The sequence below is a fragment of the Catharus ustulatus genome, chromosome 7, assembly GCF_009819885.2.
Source record: "Catharus ustulatus isolate bCatUst1 chromosome 7, bCatUst1.pri.v2, whole genome shotgun sequence".
Classification (NCBI taxonomy): Eukaryota; Metazoa; Chordata; class Aves; order Passeriformes; family Turdidae; genus Catharus; species Catharus ustulatus.
In genome coordinates this window covers 7,995,916-8,015,692 of record NC_046227.1, presented here as the reverse complement: position 1 = coordinate 8,015,692, position 19,777 = coordinate 7,995,916, and the positions used below count along the sequence as shown (strand labels likewise).

General features: G+C 35.7%; 1 protein-coding gene across 1 annotated transcript in view; it reads right to left on the bottom strand.

The window, feature by feature from the left end:
• The window catches only part of GLS (glutaminase), a 61,334-nt gene that overhangs the window by 25,049 nt on the left and 16,508 nt on the right, over positions 1-19,777 (bottom strand). Inside the window, exons 7-13 of the mRNA XM_033064799.2 lie at positions 14,303-14,361; positions 6,789-6,821; positions 6,475-6,533; positions 5,323-5,389; positions 4,742-4,792; positions 2,206-2,382; positions 994-1,125 (exon numbers count right to left, since the gene is read on the bottom strand). Coding sequence (XP_032920690.1) covers positions 994-1,125; positions 2,206-2,382; positions 4,742-4,792; positions 5,323-5,389; positions 6,475-6,533; positions 6,789-6,821; positions 14,303-14,361 — 578 coding nt within the window. The remainder of the gene's footprint in view (positions 1-993; positions 1,126-2,205; positions 2,383-4,741; positions 4,793-5,322; positions 5,390-6,474; positions 6,534-6,788; positions 6,822-14,302; positions 14,362-19,777) is intronic.

The window sequence follows — 19,777 nt, the reverse complement described above, 5'->3', positions numbered from 1 at the left end:
GAAATGAATGACATAATGGATTCTCAATCGGTTTGAATTGCAACATGAAAGGCTATAATTACAAAACTTGGCAATGCTGTTCTATTTTTAAAAGTGAACATTACATTTGTGCTCCTGGTATGCCATAAGCATGTGTCAGTTTTTAGGTCTCATTGCAATGCAGAATTGATGCAGTAAATCCTTCACCTACCCCTCTATCCTTGGATTTAGAGTTACGTTACCAGGACTATTTAATATGAAATTTAAAAGTACTTAAACTAGAATTAGTAACATCTTAATTTGAAGCTGTGTTAGATAAATATAAGCATGAAAAGTTTTAACTGCTACTCACCCTCCCATTTATAATTAAGCAATCATCATTACAAGGTAGTTTTAGGGAGGAGAAAAGGAAGAAATTTTTTACATTCTCCTCTCCCACTAAACACTTTAATTAATCATAACAAAGTCCTCTCCAAAATCTCTCCAGTTTCTAATGCTCCTATCAGCAGACTATCCATAGCTCTTTCACTGGCACAACATGAAGCAAGCAAGAGTTTGCCCAACATCTGGGTATCATCTACATATTTTATGTCAGATGGTTTACAAAAATCAGTTTAAAAATTCATCAGAATGGCAGTATTTCATTACAGTCTTTTTGCTTTATTGCAATAAGAGTTGCATTTCCAGTGTTTTGAAAGTGCACTTTATGACAAGAGAGGGGAAAAAGTCTATAAATAGATCTCTACAGTTTATAATGCAATATACTGGAGTCCAGCACTTTCATTATCCCATGAAGTGTTCCTTTTCAAAGCTTTTCCACAACAGATTTCTCCAGTGTTTCTGGCATCATATTTTTATGCTCACTGAATTCAAGTTGTCTTTACTACTAAAAAGCAAATATCTCTTCTTAGACTTTCACCCTTGAATCAGATGAAACTTGCTATGTAGGGAACAGTCACAAATCACTATTTAATTCCCAAACAACCAAAAAAAACCAAAGGCAATGCCACTTACATGACAAAAGTGAATTCCTTTAACACTGTTGCCCATCTTGTCCAAAGGAGGTGACCAGCACATCAAGCCCATGACATTAGGAACAACCAGAAGAATCCCACCAGCAACTCCAGATTTTGCAGGAAGACCAACCTACAGAACAATCAGAGAATTACTGGCCTCTGCAATTGCTCCTCGCTATTGTAACACACTAACATTTTCCTGAAGATTATTCTGCAGCATTTATAAAACACGTATCTAAGAAGGCGCTTGAAGCTGGGAAAGCATTACTACTTATCTCTTTTAAGATAAACAATAACCTGATGCAGTTTGTGACAATCCAAGGATCACAATCATCAAACTATTTGCTCTCAGAAATGCAGTGAGTCAATAATACTGTGAAAGAAGATAATTCAAATCTATTAGGAAAAAAGTAATTATGACTAAGCACTAATACATAAATGTACGTCTCGTGAACAGCTTGCAACAAGGTCGTAGAATGAAGCTGCAAAAATCTTGACTGCAGAAGGTAAAAAACAAAACCACAACAAAATTGGGAAGTGTCTATGAAATTATACAGTAACCTACTTATAACCAACCTGAACAAAGGCATTTTTTCCAATAGGAACTAAGATGTCACATATCCTCGTGGCTCTCCAAGCAGCAACTTTTATGTTACACAATGCAACATAATCAATTTTACATGTATGCAGTAAGGAAAAACTAAAAAATGCTCAAAAAAACCATGAAAGCATAAATAAGATACAGTCCATCTTGCATTATACACATGTAAGGAATGCACTGCTGGAACACAGGAGCACAGTACACGTCCTGTGTATGACAGCCATTTTCACACATATAAGCACAATTTCTGAGCCTGAGTTACTGAAGAAAAAACAACTGTCTGCAAAGGCTTTCTGCTATCCTATACAGCAGGATTTCCTCAGCCATGTTTTCAGTTCCTGTTTCTCTCATGAACAGCCTTTCCTAAAGAACAGTATTTATGTTTGGATATGAAAGGGATTCCCAAATGTCAAGGCACAGTGCTATAAGGTAGGTGACACTAGTAGTGCCACGAATCCTAGGTGAGATTTTCCCTTATAGTGTGTGCAATTTCTAAACAATTCATGTAACACCCTCTTCTCTGCCTCAAAAACAAGGAAGCAACATGGAAAATGATTGCACAGATTAACCTTCCTAGGCAGCTGTAATTAATACCTGGAAAGTACTTACATGGAAGGCAAACTGCCCTGAAAAGTCATACATGCCACAGGAATGCATCAAGCTCAAGGTATTCCGCACTGCTTCAGGGCTCAGGACTCTCTCACCAGTGATTGGGCAAAAGCCACCATTAGCCAGAGTTGCTGCCATCACACTTGCTGACTCACATGTTACTTCTATTGAGCAAAGCTTATGGAAAAGAAACAGAGATTATAAGCACTGGTACTTCTAGCACAGTAAGCCCAACTACAGCAGGATCAACAAAATATTGAAATTATTAAAATAACATCTCAAAATCACCTGCAGCATAACATTTGTTACAGATGACTCTAGTAGCATCAATTAATACAGGCTGAATCTTTCTACTATAAAGATCCCAGTGACAGTGTTTGTAAGCCCTCTTAAAAGCTGGGGACAGTATTTTCATGGGTTAGTGTCTCTGCTCGATTCCTCCCCCCACCCCCCTTATGTTGCTTTGAGAGGAAGAGGTCTGTAACACAATCTCAGTATTTTGCATCTGCTTAAATGGCAAAGCCACAGAATGACTGTTTTTTTTTCAATTTGAGCTTGTTTCATGTGGTGGGTTTTTTTTATTTTAAAGCCTTAGAAGATCCCACACATTATTAGAAGTACAATTTAAAGCTGCAAATTCTAGCACATGCAAGTCTTAATGCCAGCACTTCCTGCTGATGCAGCCTTATTTCACCTTTCTCATATTTAATTTCTTATATAGTAATGATACAACCACACCATAGTTTTTCCCAGGATCCCTGCTTCAGTACAGACTATACATACTTTGGTGACACATCAGGAAATGTGATATGATGCCATCACCTGATGCTGCCTCATTTCTGCAGAAACCAAAAGATAAGTTGGTTTCAACCTGAAGCTGAAATGCTGCTCTAAAAAGTAAACAAACTAGTGCTTGTATTCTTGCTTTTGCCAAACAGTCATTACATGATACTTCATGAAGTTACCTAAGCCACGTTTGCATGAGTAGTTACTACCTGGAATTCTTATTTTCCGGGTGCCAAACTCAATACATCCTAGTCCAATCAACTGGAGTTGCAAATCAAGAGATTGTCAGAGACGCATCTAAAATGGCAACTGTGTTTTAAACATATGAAGTATTACATAATATCACCTACTTTAAAAAAAAAATTGTTTCTAGGCTCTCAGTTTAAGCACCTGCATTTTGTATCTCCTTTGTCTAAACTGAGAATAATCCATCCTCACTTACAGAGATAATAGGCAAATACGTTTAATCCTGCTCAGAAAGTTCCCAGTTACAAAAGGGAGGAAGGAGCATTATAGGAAACCCAAAGAAAAGAAATAACTGGACTTTTCAGTAGAATCTGAGTGTTGGAAAGGTAAGCATTGTACCCTGACAAAAAACCAGAAATGCTGCTCCTGTATGAGCTACCCTTTTCCTGAGCAAGAAGTGAAAAGGGGATTTTTCAGAGAAAAAACAAAGAATGACACATGGTCATTAAATCAGAGATCAGAAAGCACAAAAATGAGGCCAAATTAAAATATATCAGAAAAATAAGATTTAGCATTTCTTAACTTATTAATAGCTTCCACTTAGAAAACATATCGGGCAGTGGGATACAAGGCATTTAAATAGCATGTTTACACAGTAAATTCAAATAAATTACACAGTCTCTTCTGTCACAAGTTCAGAGTAGCACATTAGCTTGTACCTGGTTTCTAACTGAACAAGAGGTCAATAACACATACCTTACTTCATAAACACTTATCTAATCTAAATATAAGAGAGCAGGTGCATCCCAACACAAAAAACTTGAATAAAATTTGCATTTTGAAAATAATGGCTTATAATTTGCATAAGTAAAAGCAAATCTCCAAACAGATTTTGAGAACTCTTCAACTATTTTTTTTTTAAACTCTCCCAGTTGAAGTCAATCAGTAACACAACCTGAACTGCTTCTTGAGAACTCTACACAGCAGGGCTGAGTTGTGAACGTTTAAACATTAGGAAACCCTTACTGAGGAAATACCTCACACTTGCAAAGTTCTCATTTTGTAACAGTTGTAAATAACTTGCTGAAAGTGAAAAAAGGGAAATATATATATATATAGATTCTTACTTAAAAGCATTGCATTAAACCAACAGGAGGAGGTATTCCCATTACTTCCCTTGCAGCAGTCCCCTGGAGCCTACAGCTCAGCATGCATTCTCCAGTCACACAGAGGTTAAACTACTCCACAGCACAGTAAGAAGCAGGAACCCAAAGAAGAAATGCTTTGTCAAACTCACCGAAGTAATACAAGACATTTCAAGCTTCTAACTTCTAGTGGTTTAAAAACTGCCAGTTTGTATTAGCAACAAAGACACCTGAGTAGATCACCCAAACAAAAGCAAATCTGGATATCTCAAACATACATCTGTCATTTCCAGAGTTAAACAGAAGCTGACATTTAACTGCAAGTCATGAAAGCCTCCATGTCTAGGCACAAATCAGCTTCTACTGCTTAAAATAGCAATTCTAAGCCTATAGTGAGTCTCAATTTTAAAGTTAGTTACCTGAAAATAGAAGTCTAGTATAGCAACCATATCCGTGCCTTCGGGAAAGCACTGAGGAGGAAAAATAAGAGTCTTTAGGTAAATTTTTTTTTTTTAAGTATTGATTTTAGGAAGAGAAATTAAGCTGTATTTTTGTCAGCATACTAAGCACTAGGTGCATCTTCTTATAAACACTTAAATGTAGTAAGTAGAAATACTTAATGATAACAGATTTTAAAATAACAGCAATATCAACCAACTAGGTACTAAAATATTTTTCAGATTAGTTTTCAACATCTTTAAATAAGCAAACTGAAAAATGCATCCAGGATTTTTAGAAAGTCACCTCTACAGCGCAGATTATGTTTTACAACAAATAAAACAAATTACCATGGCTACAATGCAGAAAAATATTTAGAGGTATTTTATTAGAATGGCATAAATATCACTCTTTTTAAATGACAGCCTTTGAACAACATTGGTAAGACATATCCAGTATTAATTGGTGCCATACTGTACATAAAATAAATTAAGTCTTCACAGACTACAAATAAAACCCAGCACATCATCTTCAAAATAAACTTAATAAAAAAGAAATTAACCTTTTTTTCTTTCAAGTAATAGCCAATTGCAAAGTTTCTATCTCCACTCTCTCTTTCAGACTGGAACCTAAAAGAGGAAAAAAAAAAAAGACAAGGCAACATGTCAAACTTTCCCAAAAAACCCAAAAAAATCGCTGAACTCAGGATGGATAATGTAATTCAATAAAATTCCATGTAAAGGATACATCATTTCTGAACACAAATATTCTACTAATGGGACAGAAGCAGCCACAGCAGCTCATCCCAGTTCACCCAGTTGGAGTGAATCAGCACTGACACCCAAACACACACAGTAGTGGTTACCTACACAACATAAGCTGACTTGGAGAGAAGGCAAAGGAGGATAAAATCCTAATCTTGGAAGCATTTCTAAATAGGCCAGAGTGGAATGGAAGATCCCCCACTGAGACAGTGACAGGGTCATTCCCTGCCCAAAGCAGAGAAATGTGATCACACAGCAGGTCAGACAATGGCCAGACTGAGGGCTGCACTCCTCATTGGGATCTTTAAGGTAAGGATGAAACCTCAAGGAGGAACACCTGCCTGGTTCCTTCTACAGCACACACCTTTTACTGTAACAAAGCTCAGGAAAAACACTTCTGCATGGCCATTGCAGCTGGCAACCTGGAAGCAACTCTGCTAAAGGGAATCTTCATTATTTCCCCTGTGCTGCCTGAAAAAGCTCTCAAGATTTTTGGAATGCTACACACTGAGTAAATGAGGGGAACTGTTTGTTTGACAAAATAATTTAAATATGCAAAAATAAAAAAAGCTGGAGTCCCAGTTGTATGAACTATGCTTTCTAAACATTTGCCATCAGCCACCAACATGCAGAGCTTAATTTTTAATATAACTGCCAGGAAGAGAAGAGTTGCACTTACAGCTCTCATTGCCATAGCACCAACAGAGCACTAAGACAGAACAATGACATTTTCAAAGAGGTAACCAACACTTTTAGGTGAAATTTAGCCACACTGATGTCAGAGACATGCACAGCTTTAGTTGTAAATTGTAAGTCAAAGACACCCTCCAATATAAGGGATGAAATGCCAGTTGAAATGTAAATAACTGGACTTTGCCAAAAGCTCAGTATACCAGTTATCAGATGAAACACTTTCCCCCACCCTTATAAAGTGAATAAAAAATACTTACGTAGCATTACTGAATCCAACATACTCATTACCAGCCATTTTATTCATGAACTGCATCACCTGTCAGAGACAAAGATGAGGAAAAGCAATACTTTTACACATAAAAAGGTTATAAACTTTCAACCCAGACTTACTCTAAATCTTGCAACACCGATTTATAAATGCAATACAAATCACTAAATGTTTAAACAACCAAGTACAGCTACAAAGACAAAACACAGGGTATTACTAAAATTTCACTTTCAATTCCCCTGCCATTTTTAAACTTTTAGCACTGAATTTAGTTAAAAAAGAGAAGTTATAATGTTAACTTACGTAGTCAAATTTTTCTGCATTATTTGCTCCTTGCTGCAAGAAAAGAAAAAATAATTTACAAAATTGTTAACAAAGAAATGAAGTTAGTTCACTTAACAGTATTAGGATTTTAATGCATATAACTAAGGTATGAGGCTAATTAAGAATAAGGTACTACAATCACTTCATATATTAATGAAAAAATTACAGTGTTAGATAAGTAAATCTTTAATTATCATTTAAACAATCCTATGCATCTTAAACACCTGTATGCTGGAGATTAATTTAAACTGAAAAAGGTATGCTTTATTTTAAGCGCTCTCTATTCAACTTTATATGTTTAGCATAAGTAAATGCAGTAGCTAAAGCAAAAAAAATATAAAAGTAACTACAAACAGGATAATTACAGTAAAAACACTAACTTTTTATAGATTAGTAAGGCAAAGGTATTCTCCTATCACCAACAGAGCTGAGCATAGGCTCAACTCTGAAGCCTTTAACTTCAGGCTACTGAAGTTAAAATATCTCCATGGCCAGTGCCCATACTAAGAATTTAGACTGAAGGCTTAAAATGAAGTGTTACCCCTTACTATGAAAATAACTGCAATTAATTAAAAAATATCTGATTAAAAACTGTTAAACAGCTAGAAAAATATAATTTCACATCATAGAGGCACATCATTGTGCTAACAATGTACAGGAAAATCTGAATTCAACTTAGTAAGGATGATAGTGAAACTTAATTCTTAAGGCGGGCTTGGTTTGGGATTTTTGGGGAGGATGAGGGTTGTTATTTTGAGGATTTTTTTTTTCCCCTCCCTCATTCAATAACATTCTCAAATTTAGTAACTGCCAGTTTAAGACATTAATTTTTTAGAGGTCTCTGATGGGTGACCTTTCACAAATTCCTATCAAAAGAGATTCAAAGAGGAGTGGGAGATAAAAAATAGCACATGGTCCACTGGGGAGAGTTTTTATTTCTTTTTAAAGTAGCCAAGTAGAATTTTTGGATGAAGTTTAAAAAAACAATGGCATCACATACACAAGTGGAAACAATGTATCTGGAGAAGTTGTTTTAATACAAAATTTTAATATTAAAGACATTCTGTTTAGAATAACAAGACTCTAACAAATCTCAAACAATTCAAGACGCTATTTGCCGTGTGTTTAGTGTGGGGATGGGGAAGACAGTGGAAAAAACAGAAGCTTTATATCAACCAGTATTTTACTTAATGAAATGCATAAAGCCAGTCTCATTTCCCACTCTGTATGTGGATTAGGGTGTTGCAGATAATCTTGGAAGCCCATGTTTCAGCTCATCTACAAGAGGATGTGCAGACACACACGTACAATCACTGGTGAAAGGAACACCACACTGTTCTCTCAAAATTATGTGCCAGTGGTTACCTTATGTTTAAAGGCTAATAACCTTACTCCTAAAGGCAATAATCTCTAGCTAATTTTCAATTAGATAAAAAAATGCATGACACATTTCATCAAAATGTTCCTGTATAATATACCAGAACACAAATCTTAAAAATTTAACTCCAAATCTGTTCAATGAAAAATAATTAAAAGAAGAAATTACCAACTTCATTGAACTGTTGCAGTTGTCAAAATATTCCATAGATCCTAATGCTGTAAAATATGTAACAACATTTAAACCACAAAAACCTTTTTAACCTTTCAAATGCACAATGAACATCTTTTTCTGGGAAAGTGGGTCAGCATTAGTTATGGGATGCTGCATTGATAATTGTATGGTTAGACATGTATCATAAATTGAAACAGGTTCTTTTGTTAAAAAAAAAAAGAAAAGAGGGACAAAGGGATCATGCTTTCTGCAAAAATATAAATACATAATACTTCACTTTTTTGTTCAGCCCATTGGAAAAAAATTCGCTTCAACAAAAACATGGCTTTACCAGCAGCACATAAAATTGGTGGGCAAAAGACTCAATGCAAACTTTTTCCACATCGACTTTTAATAAAAAAGGTTCCTTTTAAAGTTCACAACTGAACTCGTATTTTGGGAAGAAAATCTTCTGCATCCTAAGGCAGATGATGATTTTTCAGTCCTTGATGTTCCATGCTCTTGCAGAGGTATTTCATGGCACACACAAAAGCATTGCTACTGAAACCAGACTGCTCGGACACCTGAACTATTTGTTTGAGCAACCACATGATCAAGACCTCAGTACAGATTTTACTACCAACACATTACTGAAATAAGAAACTCTGTTCCATACACATGATGACTAAAAACCCCAACAGATTAGATCCCCTCTTTCAGCAGCTGACAGAGGTGTCCTGCTCCTCCTAAAAAGCTGGAGAAACACAGTGGCAACACAGATTCTATGATTAAAATTCAAGGGCAAATATAGAATCCCAACATTCAGAGTACTGAGCAGCTTTTCCATAACAACTTAAACAAATAAAAGGGACAAGGAAACTTCTGTTCTTCCACAAGTGCTTATTTTCAGCTTGACTCTATAAACCTATGAGTTTGGGGGCACAGTGACAGTATTTCTTAAAAAGATGCAATTCAACCTGTCTAGAACATCAAAGAAAACATTCCATGCACTAAACTCCACAAACACTTTGTACATTTACAGGAATATGTTCATATACACACTTTTACATGCTTGTGTGTATATGCATATGAAAAAACACTTCTAAATGAATACAAAATAAAATTTATAATGTTAAGACTGAAGCAGTTTGATAGGCAGAAAAATTCAAACTTGCAGAAGACAGCTCAATACAATTTTGTAAACACTGAAAACCCCAATGGACACTATGGCTGTCAACCATAAATTTGAATTTTTTGACTGTGTCAGGTTTTAGTGATCTTCCCTTTTTTCTTTTTTTAAAAACAAGGTACTTGTACTGTATTACTTGTATTTCTACTAAAAAATATAAACAGTTGCAAAGGCTACATGCCTGCATAGGAGAGAGGCCCATGGATACTTACCAGAGCTTGCAATAAAACAAAACTAGGCAAAATTTAGTAGAAGTGTAGTTAATATTAGCTCCTTTTCACTGATCAACACTATTTCTATGATTAGACCATGTAAGCTCTTCCATGTGTCTCTCACTAAAGCAATTTCTCAATTTTGAATCTAAGCAAAGCTAATAACACCTGGATCATGATAAGTTTATAATAATATATAATAGAAGATTATTTAAAAATTAATTTCTGAAATATTTAAAGCCAAATTTATAATCTAATACTATGCTGTGATGAAAATATCCAGAAACAAGAAATCATAACTCTGTGTGCAAGAAAGTTTTTTTTTTACACATCTTCATTTTTCATGAAGTTAACTACTAATGTCTTTATTTTAGCTTTCTCTATTATTTGTTAAGATAGTCCTGTTCTGTGAGAACTGATGTCTTCACAGTTTAGGGATGCATTTTTAGGTCTAAAATACTTGAGAGTACACTGTGACAGACAGCATTTGACCTAAGACCAACACTATCAAAATTTCAAATACCTGTAAGATATTTTTTGTCTTTCACTTCTGTGCATGTATGACCATTTAACACATTATTTCACAGAATCTACTACATATTCTACATCAGATAACATCCAATATATTTGAGTTTTAATGAAAAGTGGAAAAAACCATGGATATAAGTTCTATCCCAGATTAGTTACCACGAGAAAATTAATAACCTAGGAAGAGAGGCAACGTCACCAAAGCAGAGACAAGTATCTGGCAGAGAAGATCACAACACCAACACATGTTGAAAAGTGGTTTGTATGCACATTTACACATCAATCTATCAGGAAGGAAACCTCAAGTGACAGCACAGAGCAATTAAGCTAAATCAGTACTATTTGTTGTAACTGTATTGTCAAATGAACCATGCATTTTCCCACCTCTCAAGTACTGCACAGTAACTGCACAGGTTTCTTAATAACTGAATCCTGACAGCAACCAGACCCTTGGCACAGCTGGACAGGTTTTTTCTACCACTCTTTGCCTCATTTGTTTTGTGATTTACCAGCATATTCAGAAAGTTCCTAAATATATCACAAAATAAGCTTCCATTGAACTAAGGGGTTTTTTTAGGGTCAGCAAGATCAGCATTTTCATTTTCCTGTACACCAAATTTTTTGCAACAACTATGAATTTTGCTATTGCCAACATGTCTAAATGCTTCCCACATAATTCAAGACCACAGAACACTTCCCTTCAGTGAGCATTCAAGTCCACACTATCTAAGGTCCTGCACATGGCTGCCAGCACTTAGAGGACCTAAAGATGCTGGATTTGCCTGAACCTTTGCTGTAAGGTTAGGAAAACTTTTATCTACAGATGGAATGTTAAAGCATACAATGAAAATGACTTAAGACTAATTCCTTGTCCTCTGGTGATTCCATCCATAGCCATCTGCCTTCTCCCACATATTTCTCTCTGAGCCCTTCCTCTTCCTCTCACCTGCACCTCTAATGTGACAGTCAGTAAGGGAAATATTAAGTGGGAAGTCCCTGACAACACCACTGCTATGCCTGGAGTTGACAAGCTTAGAGAACTGAGTTTAAGGTTTAAGGAAACAGATCAAAGCAGTAAAATCTATCCATACTACAGACAAAACAGACTTTTCCCAGCCAATGTGATGTACAGAAAACTGCACTGAATCTGTACTAAATCCATACAGGTGTTCAATCACCTTCTTTCAAGCATGTGTATTTCCTTGGAGACACAATAAAAATTACCGTTTTATCTCACACCACTTTTCCACAAACTCCTGTAATTGCCGCTACTATTTTCTTTCGATAAAAAATATTTGAAAAATGTTGTAACTACATAATTTATGTAACTAATAATGCAGGCAAATGGCTGTACAATTATCAACAAGGGAAAAGGTCCTTTGTAGGTTTTTTGAAAATTTTATTTCTTTAAAAGTGACCTGCAGGATGTCCTTTTGCTAATGCATTTTTATTGTAGATACATACTTTAAACTGCTGAAACAGTCTGTGGAGTGTAATGCAAGTACAATTAGAAGAGAGACAGGGGTTAAGGCACCAAAATGTAAATACATCGTAGTCCCAAACACCAGGCAGTTGGAAAATCACTTAAGATGGCAAGAGTAGGATACAGCCATGCCTAAGTAACTCAAACAAACATGTAACTTAACATGCACATACCCCTAATTATTTATTATTATGGATTGTAAAGACAATGTAATGTCACAGTTTAGGTCCCTCCCCTGTTCCAAGGTGGGAACACCAAATTCTGCCAGCACTCAGAACTGGGTATGTGATGCTAAGAGCCTTTTTTACCCCTAAAATGTTAACATATTACATGTTAACATACTCTGACAGAGATTACTCCAAGCATCATCTCTCATCCACAATCATAATCTGTGCCAGGTTCTAAGGACAGCTGGGTGCAAGCTCACGTCTACTAACAGCTGCTAAACTCAGTACGATGTATGGGAACAATGAAAGAGTTCTTAGATCCATTTCTCAGAAAGAAAGAATGAATCTCAAAGGAGATAAAAGCATTCTTAACCATGAAATACAGCAGCAGTTTCTCTGTAGTTATTGACATGCTATCGTTAGATAAATTTGCAATGCACAGTGAATTTAAATTTTCTTGTACTTTAAGAGCCATACGCTGTCTTCAAGACATGTAACACCTTAAATAAAAAGAATAAATGCAGAGGAATTGAGGGCAAAAAATGAGTTAATGAAGCCACCTTTTTCAGAAAAAGGTAAATTTGATATTAGATCAAATACAAATGTGAATTATGTAATTCACTGGTTAGTAGGAATAATGTTAAGTTGCAGACTGTAAAGAAGTAACTTCACAAAAATTACAGCTACTAAGTAGTTTTGCACCTGTGACCTGCTACATAATTGTCTTTAGAATATATTTAGCTTGGTTAGTTATACAAATGATAAATGGTATCTTAGTGAAAGCAGTACAGAAAATAATCTACATTTTAATCACACTGAAAACAAAGAATGGTGTGGTAAGTAAGATACGTGTCCACTAGACGTGCAGTTACCACATGCAGAAATGTTAGTGCAATGCAATACTCTTTATAAGAACATCACAGAAAAAAACCCAAATAAAGGTTAAAAAAAAGCCACCCAGCAAAACCAATCCCCCACTCTTCTAACAAATACCACAGTTGCATGCATTAAACAAATCCACGTTATCTAGAAGTACACCATCTATCAAGAACTACGTGCCTTCTGCAGGAGGCACATGCTTTTGTTTTCCCTTATGACCAGTAGGGCATGTTGTAGTTGGACTAACATTTTGACATTTCAGACAAACGTGTTAAGTCAGATTTTAAAATTCACTATTATCCAAGTGAATTTCAACGCTCAGTCAACCTTTAAAAAATATTAAATGTGAATAAATTTACCTGTCATACTTAAGGCCATTTTCTTTCACCTACAGCTATCAAAGATAAATGTCTTTAAGCAGGAGTTCTGACACCTTCTTCAAATATAAAATAACAGAAAATCATGATCTAAGTAATTTTAAAATCAACGTTTTGGAAATGGGGGGTAGGAAACACACTGTAGCTAATGGACTTTGAAATACAACCAAGAAACAGGTGGTAAAGAAGATTTTTTAGACTTCTGAAGTCACAGTAACAAGTTTACTACTCAAAACATCCAGGGGACTGGCATGTTCCCCAGAACTCTATGCAGGTACCGTTAGAAAAAAAAAATTAATTTTTTTGTACCTGTGGCTATTAAAACCAGTAGAAAATACAAGTCAAGTATCTGGCAAGCATTAACATTACATGGAGTTTATACCATTAACAACTTCAAGACATTTATACAGCTGTTCTACCAAAAAAAAAATAAAATACAGCTTTCCAAAAGTCTCAAGATCATGGACTCATTACTCAGACTTGGTGTGCTCAGCAAAATAAGTAAGTTTTCAAACATTTTTGTTTATGAAAGCAGACTTACATCCCAACAGCAACTATGTACCATAAAAGCTCAACATAATTTAGTGGTGCAGGATGTTAATAGCACACAAATTCCACATAAGACTGACATTCAGATACAGCAGCATTGCTCCTGTACAAATTATAGTACAAATATATATATACACAAATCTTCTATTTCTTCTGCATTCAAGAAATATTCTTTGTAACTTTATGCTCTTTAAGAGCACTAGACACTCAGAAAGGTATTTCTGAGTGCTATAAAGTATATCCTTGAGAAATATACTTCCTCAGCAATTAACAAACAGAAGGCAACACTCTCAAGAGAATATCGAGTTTTGTGCAGCTAAAGAAGGAAACAAATGTAATACCATCAAAGAACAACAGTTTTTCAGATGCACTGATACTTGTTAGAAACTGCTATTCTAACACTTCATTCGTTTGGAAGGGCAACAATTCCCAAAATACCAGAGCTTGTCTACCTGCCAGTGAGTAAAGTGCCATCAGATATTGCAGACAAAAATCAAATACAGTTTATAATCTGCACAAGACATTTTTTCTACATTCTACTAAAATACTCTGAGAGAAACTAAAAGTTAACTTTTTACCTTGATTAAAGATGTGATCACAATTGCTCCAGCATTCACCATAGGGTTATGAGGCCTGTCTGTGAAATAAAGTTTACAATTACAAATAAATTTCAAAACATGTTTGTAAAACAAAACCAGTCAAGTGCCTAAGTGAAAAATTATTCTAGATTTATATTTGTTTTACTGAAAAGCTACTATTACAGAATAGCTATTATATAAACTTAAACATTTTAAAAATATTGTAATCCAATACTAATACACAATATTTTCTAATTCTGAGCACAATATTTTGCAGCTTAGAACACACTGAGCCTTATGCTACTTAACAAGCCAGTAAATTATTTCGTTTAGTATAATTTCTTTTCTTGAAAATTATGAATCCTCTTCATTTAAGAATCTAATTTACTTCATAGCTGACTTGCACATACCTGCTACACTTAGATTTTCCTTTTTCCCACTCATCTCCATATTAACAGTATCTTTGCATTCCCAAGTCATTCTTGGCTGCAGAACGAATCACCTTCTGCATCTCCTTTTGCTAAAAAACCTCTCTTCATAAGCCATCTTATTTTCCCCAAATAATCTTCCACAAATAACCCTTTTCTTTTTAATTAACATTTCTGCTGTGCCTTTTAACTAGGATGTTGACTTCTGAGCATTCTGGTGTCTGAAAACTTCAAACAATTCTCAATACATTAATATCATGACATGAATTTGAATTCGTTATTTGCTGTTCCTTTATCTCCAGACTTGAAAAAATACTGATTTACAAACTGCACAAAAAGTGTCCAGTATTTTTATGTATGATGTACAAATACGAACTCTAAAAGAAATTAGAGACTGGGTTTTGGAGATTAGTCTGGTATTTGCAGCACACACATATATTCCCACAAAAATTACACTGGTTGTGGTCAATGGCACTTAGCCATCTATGACTACCAGTTCATAAACTAATCTTCAACTTCTTTAGAATTTTTCAGAAATTCAATATTAAAAGGAACTTTTAAATAAATCAAACCATTCTATCAGTGGAAAAATAAGGTCCATACCTTCCAAAAAAGTGAAGCTCCCCTTAAATACAAACTTATTGTCTAAATAATATTTTAAAGTTGTTACTGTCATTCCTTATCTCTCTGAAAGAGACTCACAAATTGTTCAGATTTCATTTGATTGCACTTAAGAGCCACATATATCAAATATCCTGCTGTTATCTACTAATGCAAGCCACGAGGGTCCAATGTATTTGACTTTTGATTATCACCAGATCCTGGATAAGAAAATAGCATTTCCACAGCCCCTCAGGGCCCACAGCCTGAGCACAGGTCAGATGACCACTCACAGCATCACAGCCTGCACATCAGAAGGGACATCTGGAGGTCATCTCCTCCACCCTCCCACTCAGTGCAAGGCTCTTGCCAAGGTTCCATTCACTGAGTCTTGAAAACCTCCAAGTGTGGCAAATCCTCTGCCTCTCCAACAATCCTGTTCATCCTAGATGACAAATTTACCCTAACACCCAATCAGCAGCTCCCAAGCCACAGCATGGGGCAACTGGCCCTCGTACCAGGTGCCACTACCAAGAAGAGCCACAGAAATCTTCATGTTGGCAATTGCTCTTCATGAATTTGAAGAGGTTTCCAGGGGAGCCCCTGGACTCCTCCTTCCAAGTCCTCCTTGGGAGTCACACATGTCCTGGCAGCACAGCACCCTGGCAGCCCTCTGCTGGAGCCCTCCCCAGTTTTTCACTCCTTGAGCTGGGGATCCCAACTCTGGACACACAGTCCAAGACAACACAGCTCTCATGCATGATCAGAGCACAGTGTCACCCTCATTTCTCACTCCAGCTATGCTTCTCTTCTTTACAGCTTCCTCTCAACATCAGCCATCACTCCAGTCCATAAACATGTTCATGAATTATCATACACAGCCCATTCTAAAAATATTTTTATAAACATTTTGCCCTTGATTATTCTGTGCATCTCTATGGTTTCAATCTGCTACACAGTACAAAGAAAAAACACAACCAGATTCTGTACCACGTGTATGTTTGAATAAAAAGGGCATTCAATGGTTATTCAGCATTCAGCAACTGAATGCCTCATCAATGTAGTATGTCCACACAGAATATACCCTCCAAAATGCTATTGTTTCTCATTTCTTTGAGGATGTCACCACTTACCTTCAAAGTCAAGGCATTCTTGGATCCTCTACTCTCAAGACTCCTGTCTCTCACTGCCTAACATCTCAAACTACCTGAACTTGTTCTGGCCACTTTACAACTAACACATTTCCATGAAGTTTTCACTTCTGATAAAACAAAACAAGGACTTTCTTAACTGTGCTTCTGAAATGCAGTTGTGTGCTGTTCCCCACACAAGTCAGCAAGAGCATCACTGTGGGAGCCTGAGCAGCTCAGGGGAGGTACAGCAGCCTGGGTCAGCACACAGCTGTTCTTGGAGGCTCCTTCCTACTGCTGCCAATTCCAGCATGTCACAGCGCTGAGCAGGACACCTGCCATTAACCCACTGCTGCCTCCTCTCAGCAGAACGAGCCCTATGCAGGGCCCAGGTAAGCAGTTTTCACCATGATCTGCACAGCACCAGGGAACACTTCCCATATACAGGTGTCTATGACAGACAGAAAACCTTCTATCTTGTACCAAAACAGCTACAAGTTTCCTAGAGGTGATCCACACCCCAAGCCCGCCAGTGTTTAAGAGGCATTTGGACAATGCCTTTAATAGATGATTGTTGTAGGCCCCTTCCAACCAAAATACTCCATTCTACAATGGAGAACCTCTCCCCAAACTTAACCTACACTGGCCTCTTTTAAGGGCTAGGATGCCTAAATAAAAACTTCCATTTTGAAAGATTTCTGCAGATTTCAAAGAAGAGATGTCTTCCATTCCCAGGTAATTTTTTGCCTCTGGGGCATGTACAGGTTCTGACACTACATTAATTTTTACAGAAATTCATACACAGCTCTATTTCTAAAGCAGCAGCCACTACTGATCTACCTCACAGTGGATGCCAAGAGCAAAGGGATTCCACCCTATAAACAAGTAAGCATGAAGACTGATACTGAAATTGCAAGTTTGCCAAAGAGGTGAACAAATCCATCCTTTAATCTTTAGAAAGGCGTATCAAACTGTGCAAACCTGACACGTTACTGAAACCAAACACACACACTCTACAATCAAATAAAGGCAGTGATCTGCTCAGTGATAGAAAAATAAAATCTTTTACACAGCTTCTCTACAAGACACAGGTATTGCTGTATCAGCTCATTATACTTCCAAGTAAGTTCCTGGTTTTATCCTTAATGAAATATAAGCCAAATAAACAATTTCCTGGCAATTCCTCATTCAATTACAATACAACTTTTATTACTGGACTAATTCCACAAATAATTATCACCAAGAGGAGGTTGTATGTATGGATAAGGGATTCTAACTGTTCATAAATACAGGTATTGTTGCATCATGAACTCAATAGATATGAAAAAGCCTGTAGCTGCTTAATGACCATAGCCAGGAAAATTATTCCTGATAACACCTGTTTCAGACACATTTTACTATGTAAAATTTTTTATCTACTTCAACCAACTTGAATAATATTTTTTTAAATGAGCACAGAGATTGTTTTATTCCTCCAGAAATCTGAACTGGATTGTGCAATATACTCCCTTTGATAAAACAAGTTTTAAAAGTGAATATTCATAACCCTGCAGAATACAGCAAAAGCTTATTAAGTTGGCATTTTTAGCTATAATTTAAAATTGTCTTAAAATATTCTTCATTCTTTCCAGCTTGAACCTCAATACTAGTAAACAATGAAATGCAAGAATATCCTGTTTTAGGAATCTTCCATATAGTAAGTATACAAAAAATACCTTCAGATGCATGTCTAAACAGTTTTTAGACACCTGTGTATCACTTCATAAAATCTGGATAACAAACATGAAATTCAACTATGTCTGAATATTTAAAAACTAAATAGATTAAAAATCTATTTCTTTAAAATTTTCCAATCTGGTCTTCAAAGTATTTATGGATATGCAAGCTGACAAATGCTCTGCATGTCTTAAGTTCATACAGTGGTTTAAATCTACAAAGTATAGATTGAATCTTTTAAACCCTTCTCTTCCTTTACTTGGAGAATCTCAACCTCCCTTTCTCTCACTATAACTGAAATGTTTCTATTTATTAGATTTCTACTTTCTGTTTTAGTCTTTTCTTAAGTGCCTAAGAGGCCATCCAGGTCAGTTCCAACATTTTTTTTCTCATGTCTATCAGCCACAGAAGCACATTCTTAAAAATTAAATTTTCTATCATGTGAATTAAGTCTTCTCTATTAATTTCATGTTCATTGGTCAAAATTTCAATTGTCCAAATTCTCTTATGCATAACAGCCTTATAAACACTCCTGAGGTATAACAGTAATGTAGAAGACCACAGCCCACCAATTCATCTTCTCCAATAGTTCAATTTTAAAAGTAGCAATAAAAAGAAGAGAATAATTACTACACTTTGTCAGGTTATTAAAAAGAAAAAATAGAGAACATCTATATTAGCTCAAAGGAATTAAGGGGTAGCTTTCAGCACCATCAAAGCTTTTTTTACAGTAAAGTTTTTGTAGGATATGAAAGACAAGCCTTCACACTGTTACAACACTATATTTGGAAAAACCAAAAAAGCAAAAACAAGACAGCATAACTCGAGAAAATGCTTAATCCTTTCTTGGCAATATATTCCTACATTGGTTTTTCATCACCATTTACTACCATAATAAAAGAGAAGAAATAAATTGCATTTTTAAGTATGGAAAAATGATTTTGAGGTATAAATGAAATAAATAATTTTAATATAAATAATTTGTATGTATTTATAAACATAATAAGTATGATCATGTATCATTAACATATTAATAATACAGATATTTAAGTCAGAATTCAATACAGTATTTGACAAAAATGTCATCCAAGCCTTATGCCGGCAATTAAATATTAATTGCAATACCATAGCAACGGAAACATTGTCTGTTCTTTCACTGAGACAGACCCACTAGAAGAAACATTTGTGTTTCAGAGATAACATCCAGTATTTCCTCTAAGGCTACATGAGTCACCTTTTTCAGATTTTTGTTACAAAGTTTTTAAAATAACATTTCCATGCTTAAGAACTAATATAATAGGAAAAAGAAATAATCTAGGTAAGTGCTGTATGAGAAAGTCTTGCTAAAATACTCCTGCCACAGGGAAAAAAATAAAAACATTGTTTTGAGTCAGTAGCCAAGTTCCATTTAGAATAAACTGTGGGAAGATTTCGCCTTCTGGAAACTAGTCAGTGCTGGCCTTTGGCACCAGCACCTGCTTCTCAGAAGGCTGAGAAGTGACATGTTTTTTAAAATGTATTTTATTCTTTCACCACCATTTTACAGAAGCCATGGTTAAGGTACACTTGCTACCAAATAAAAATAAATTTCAAATACCTGC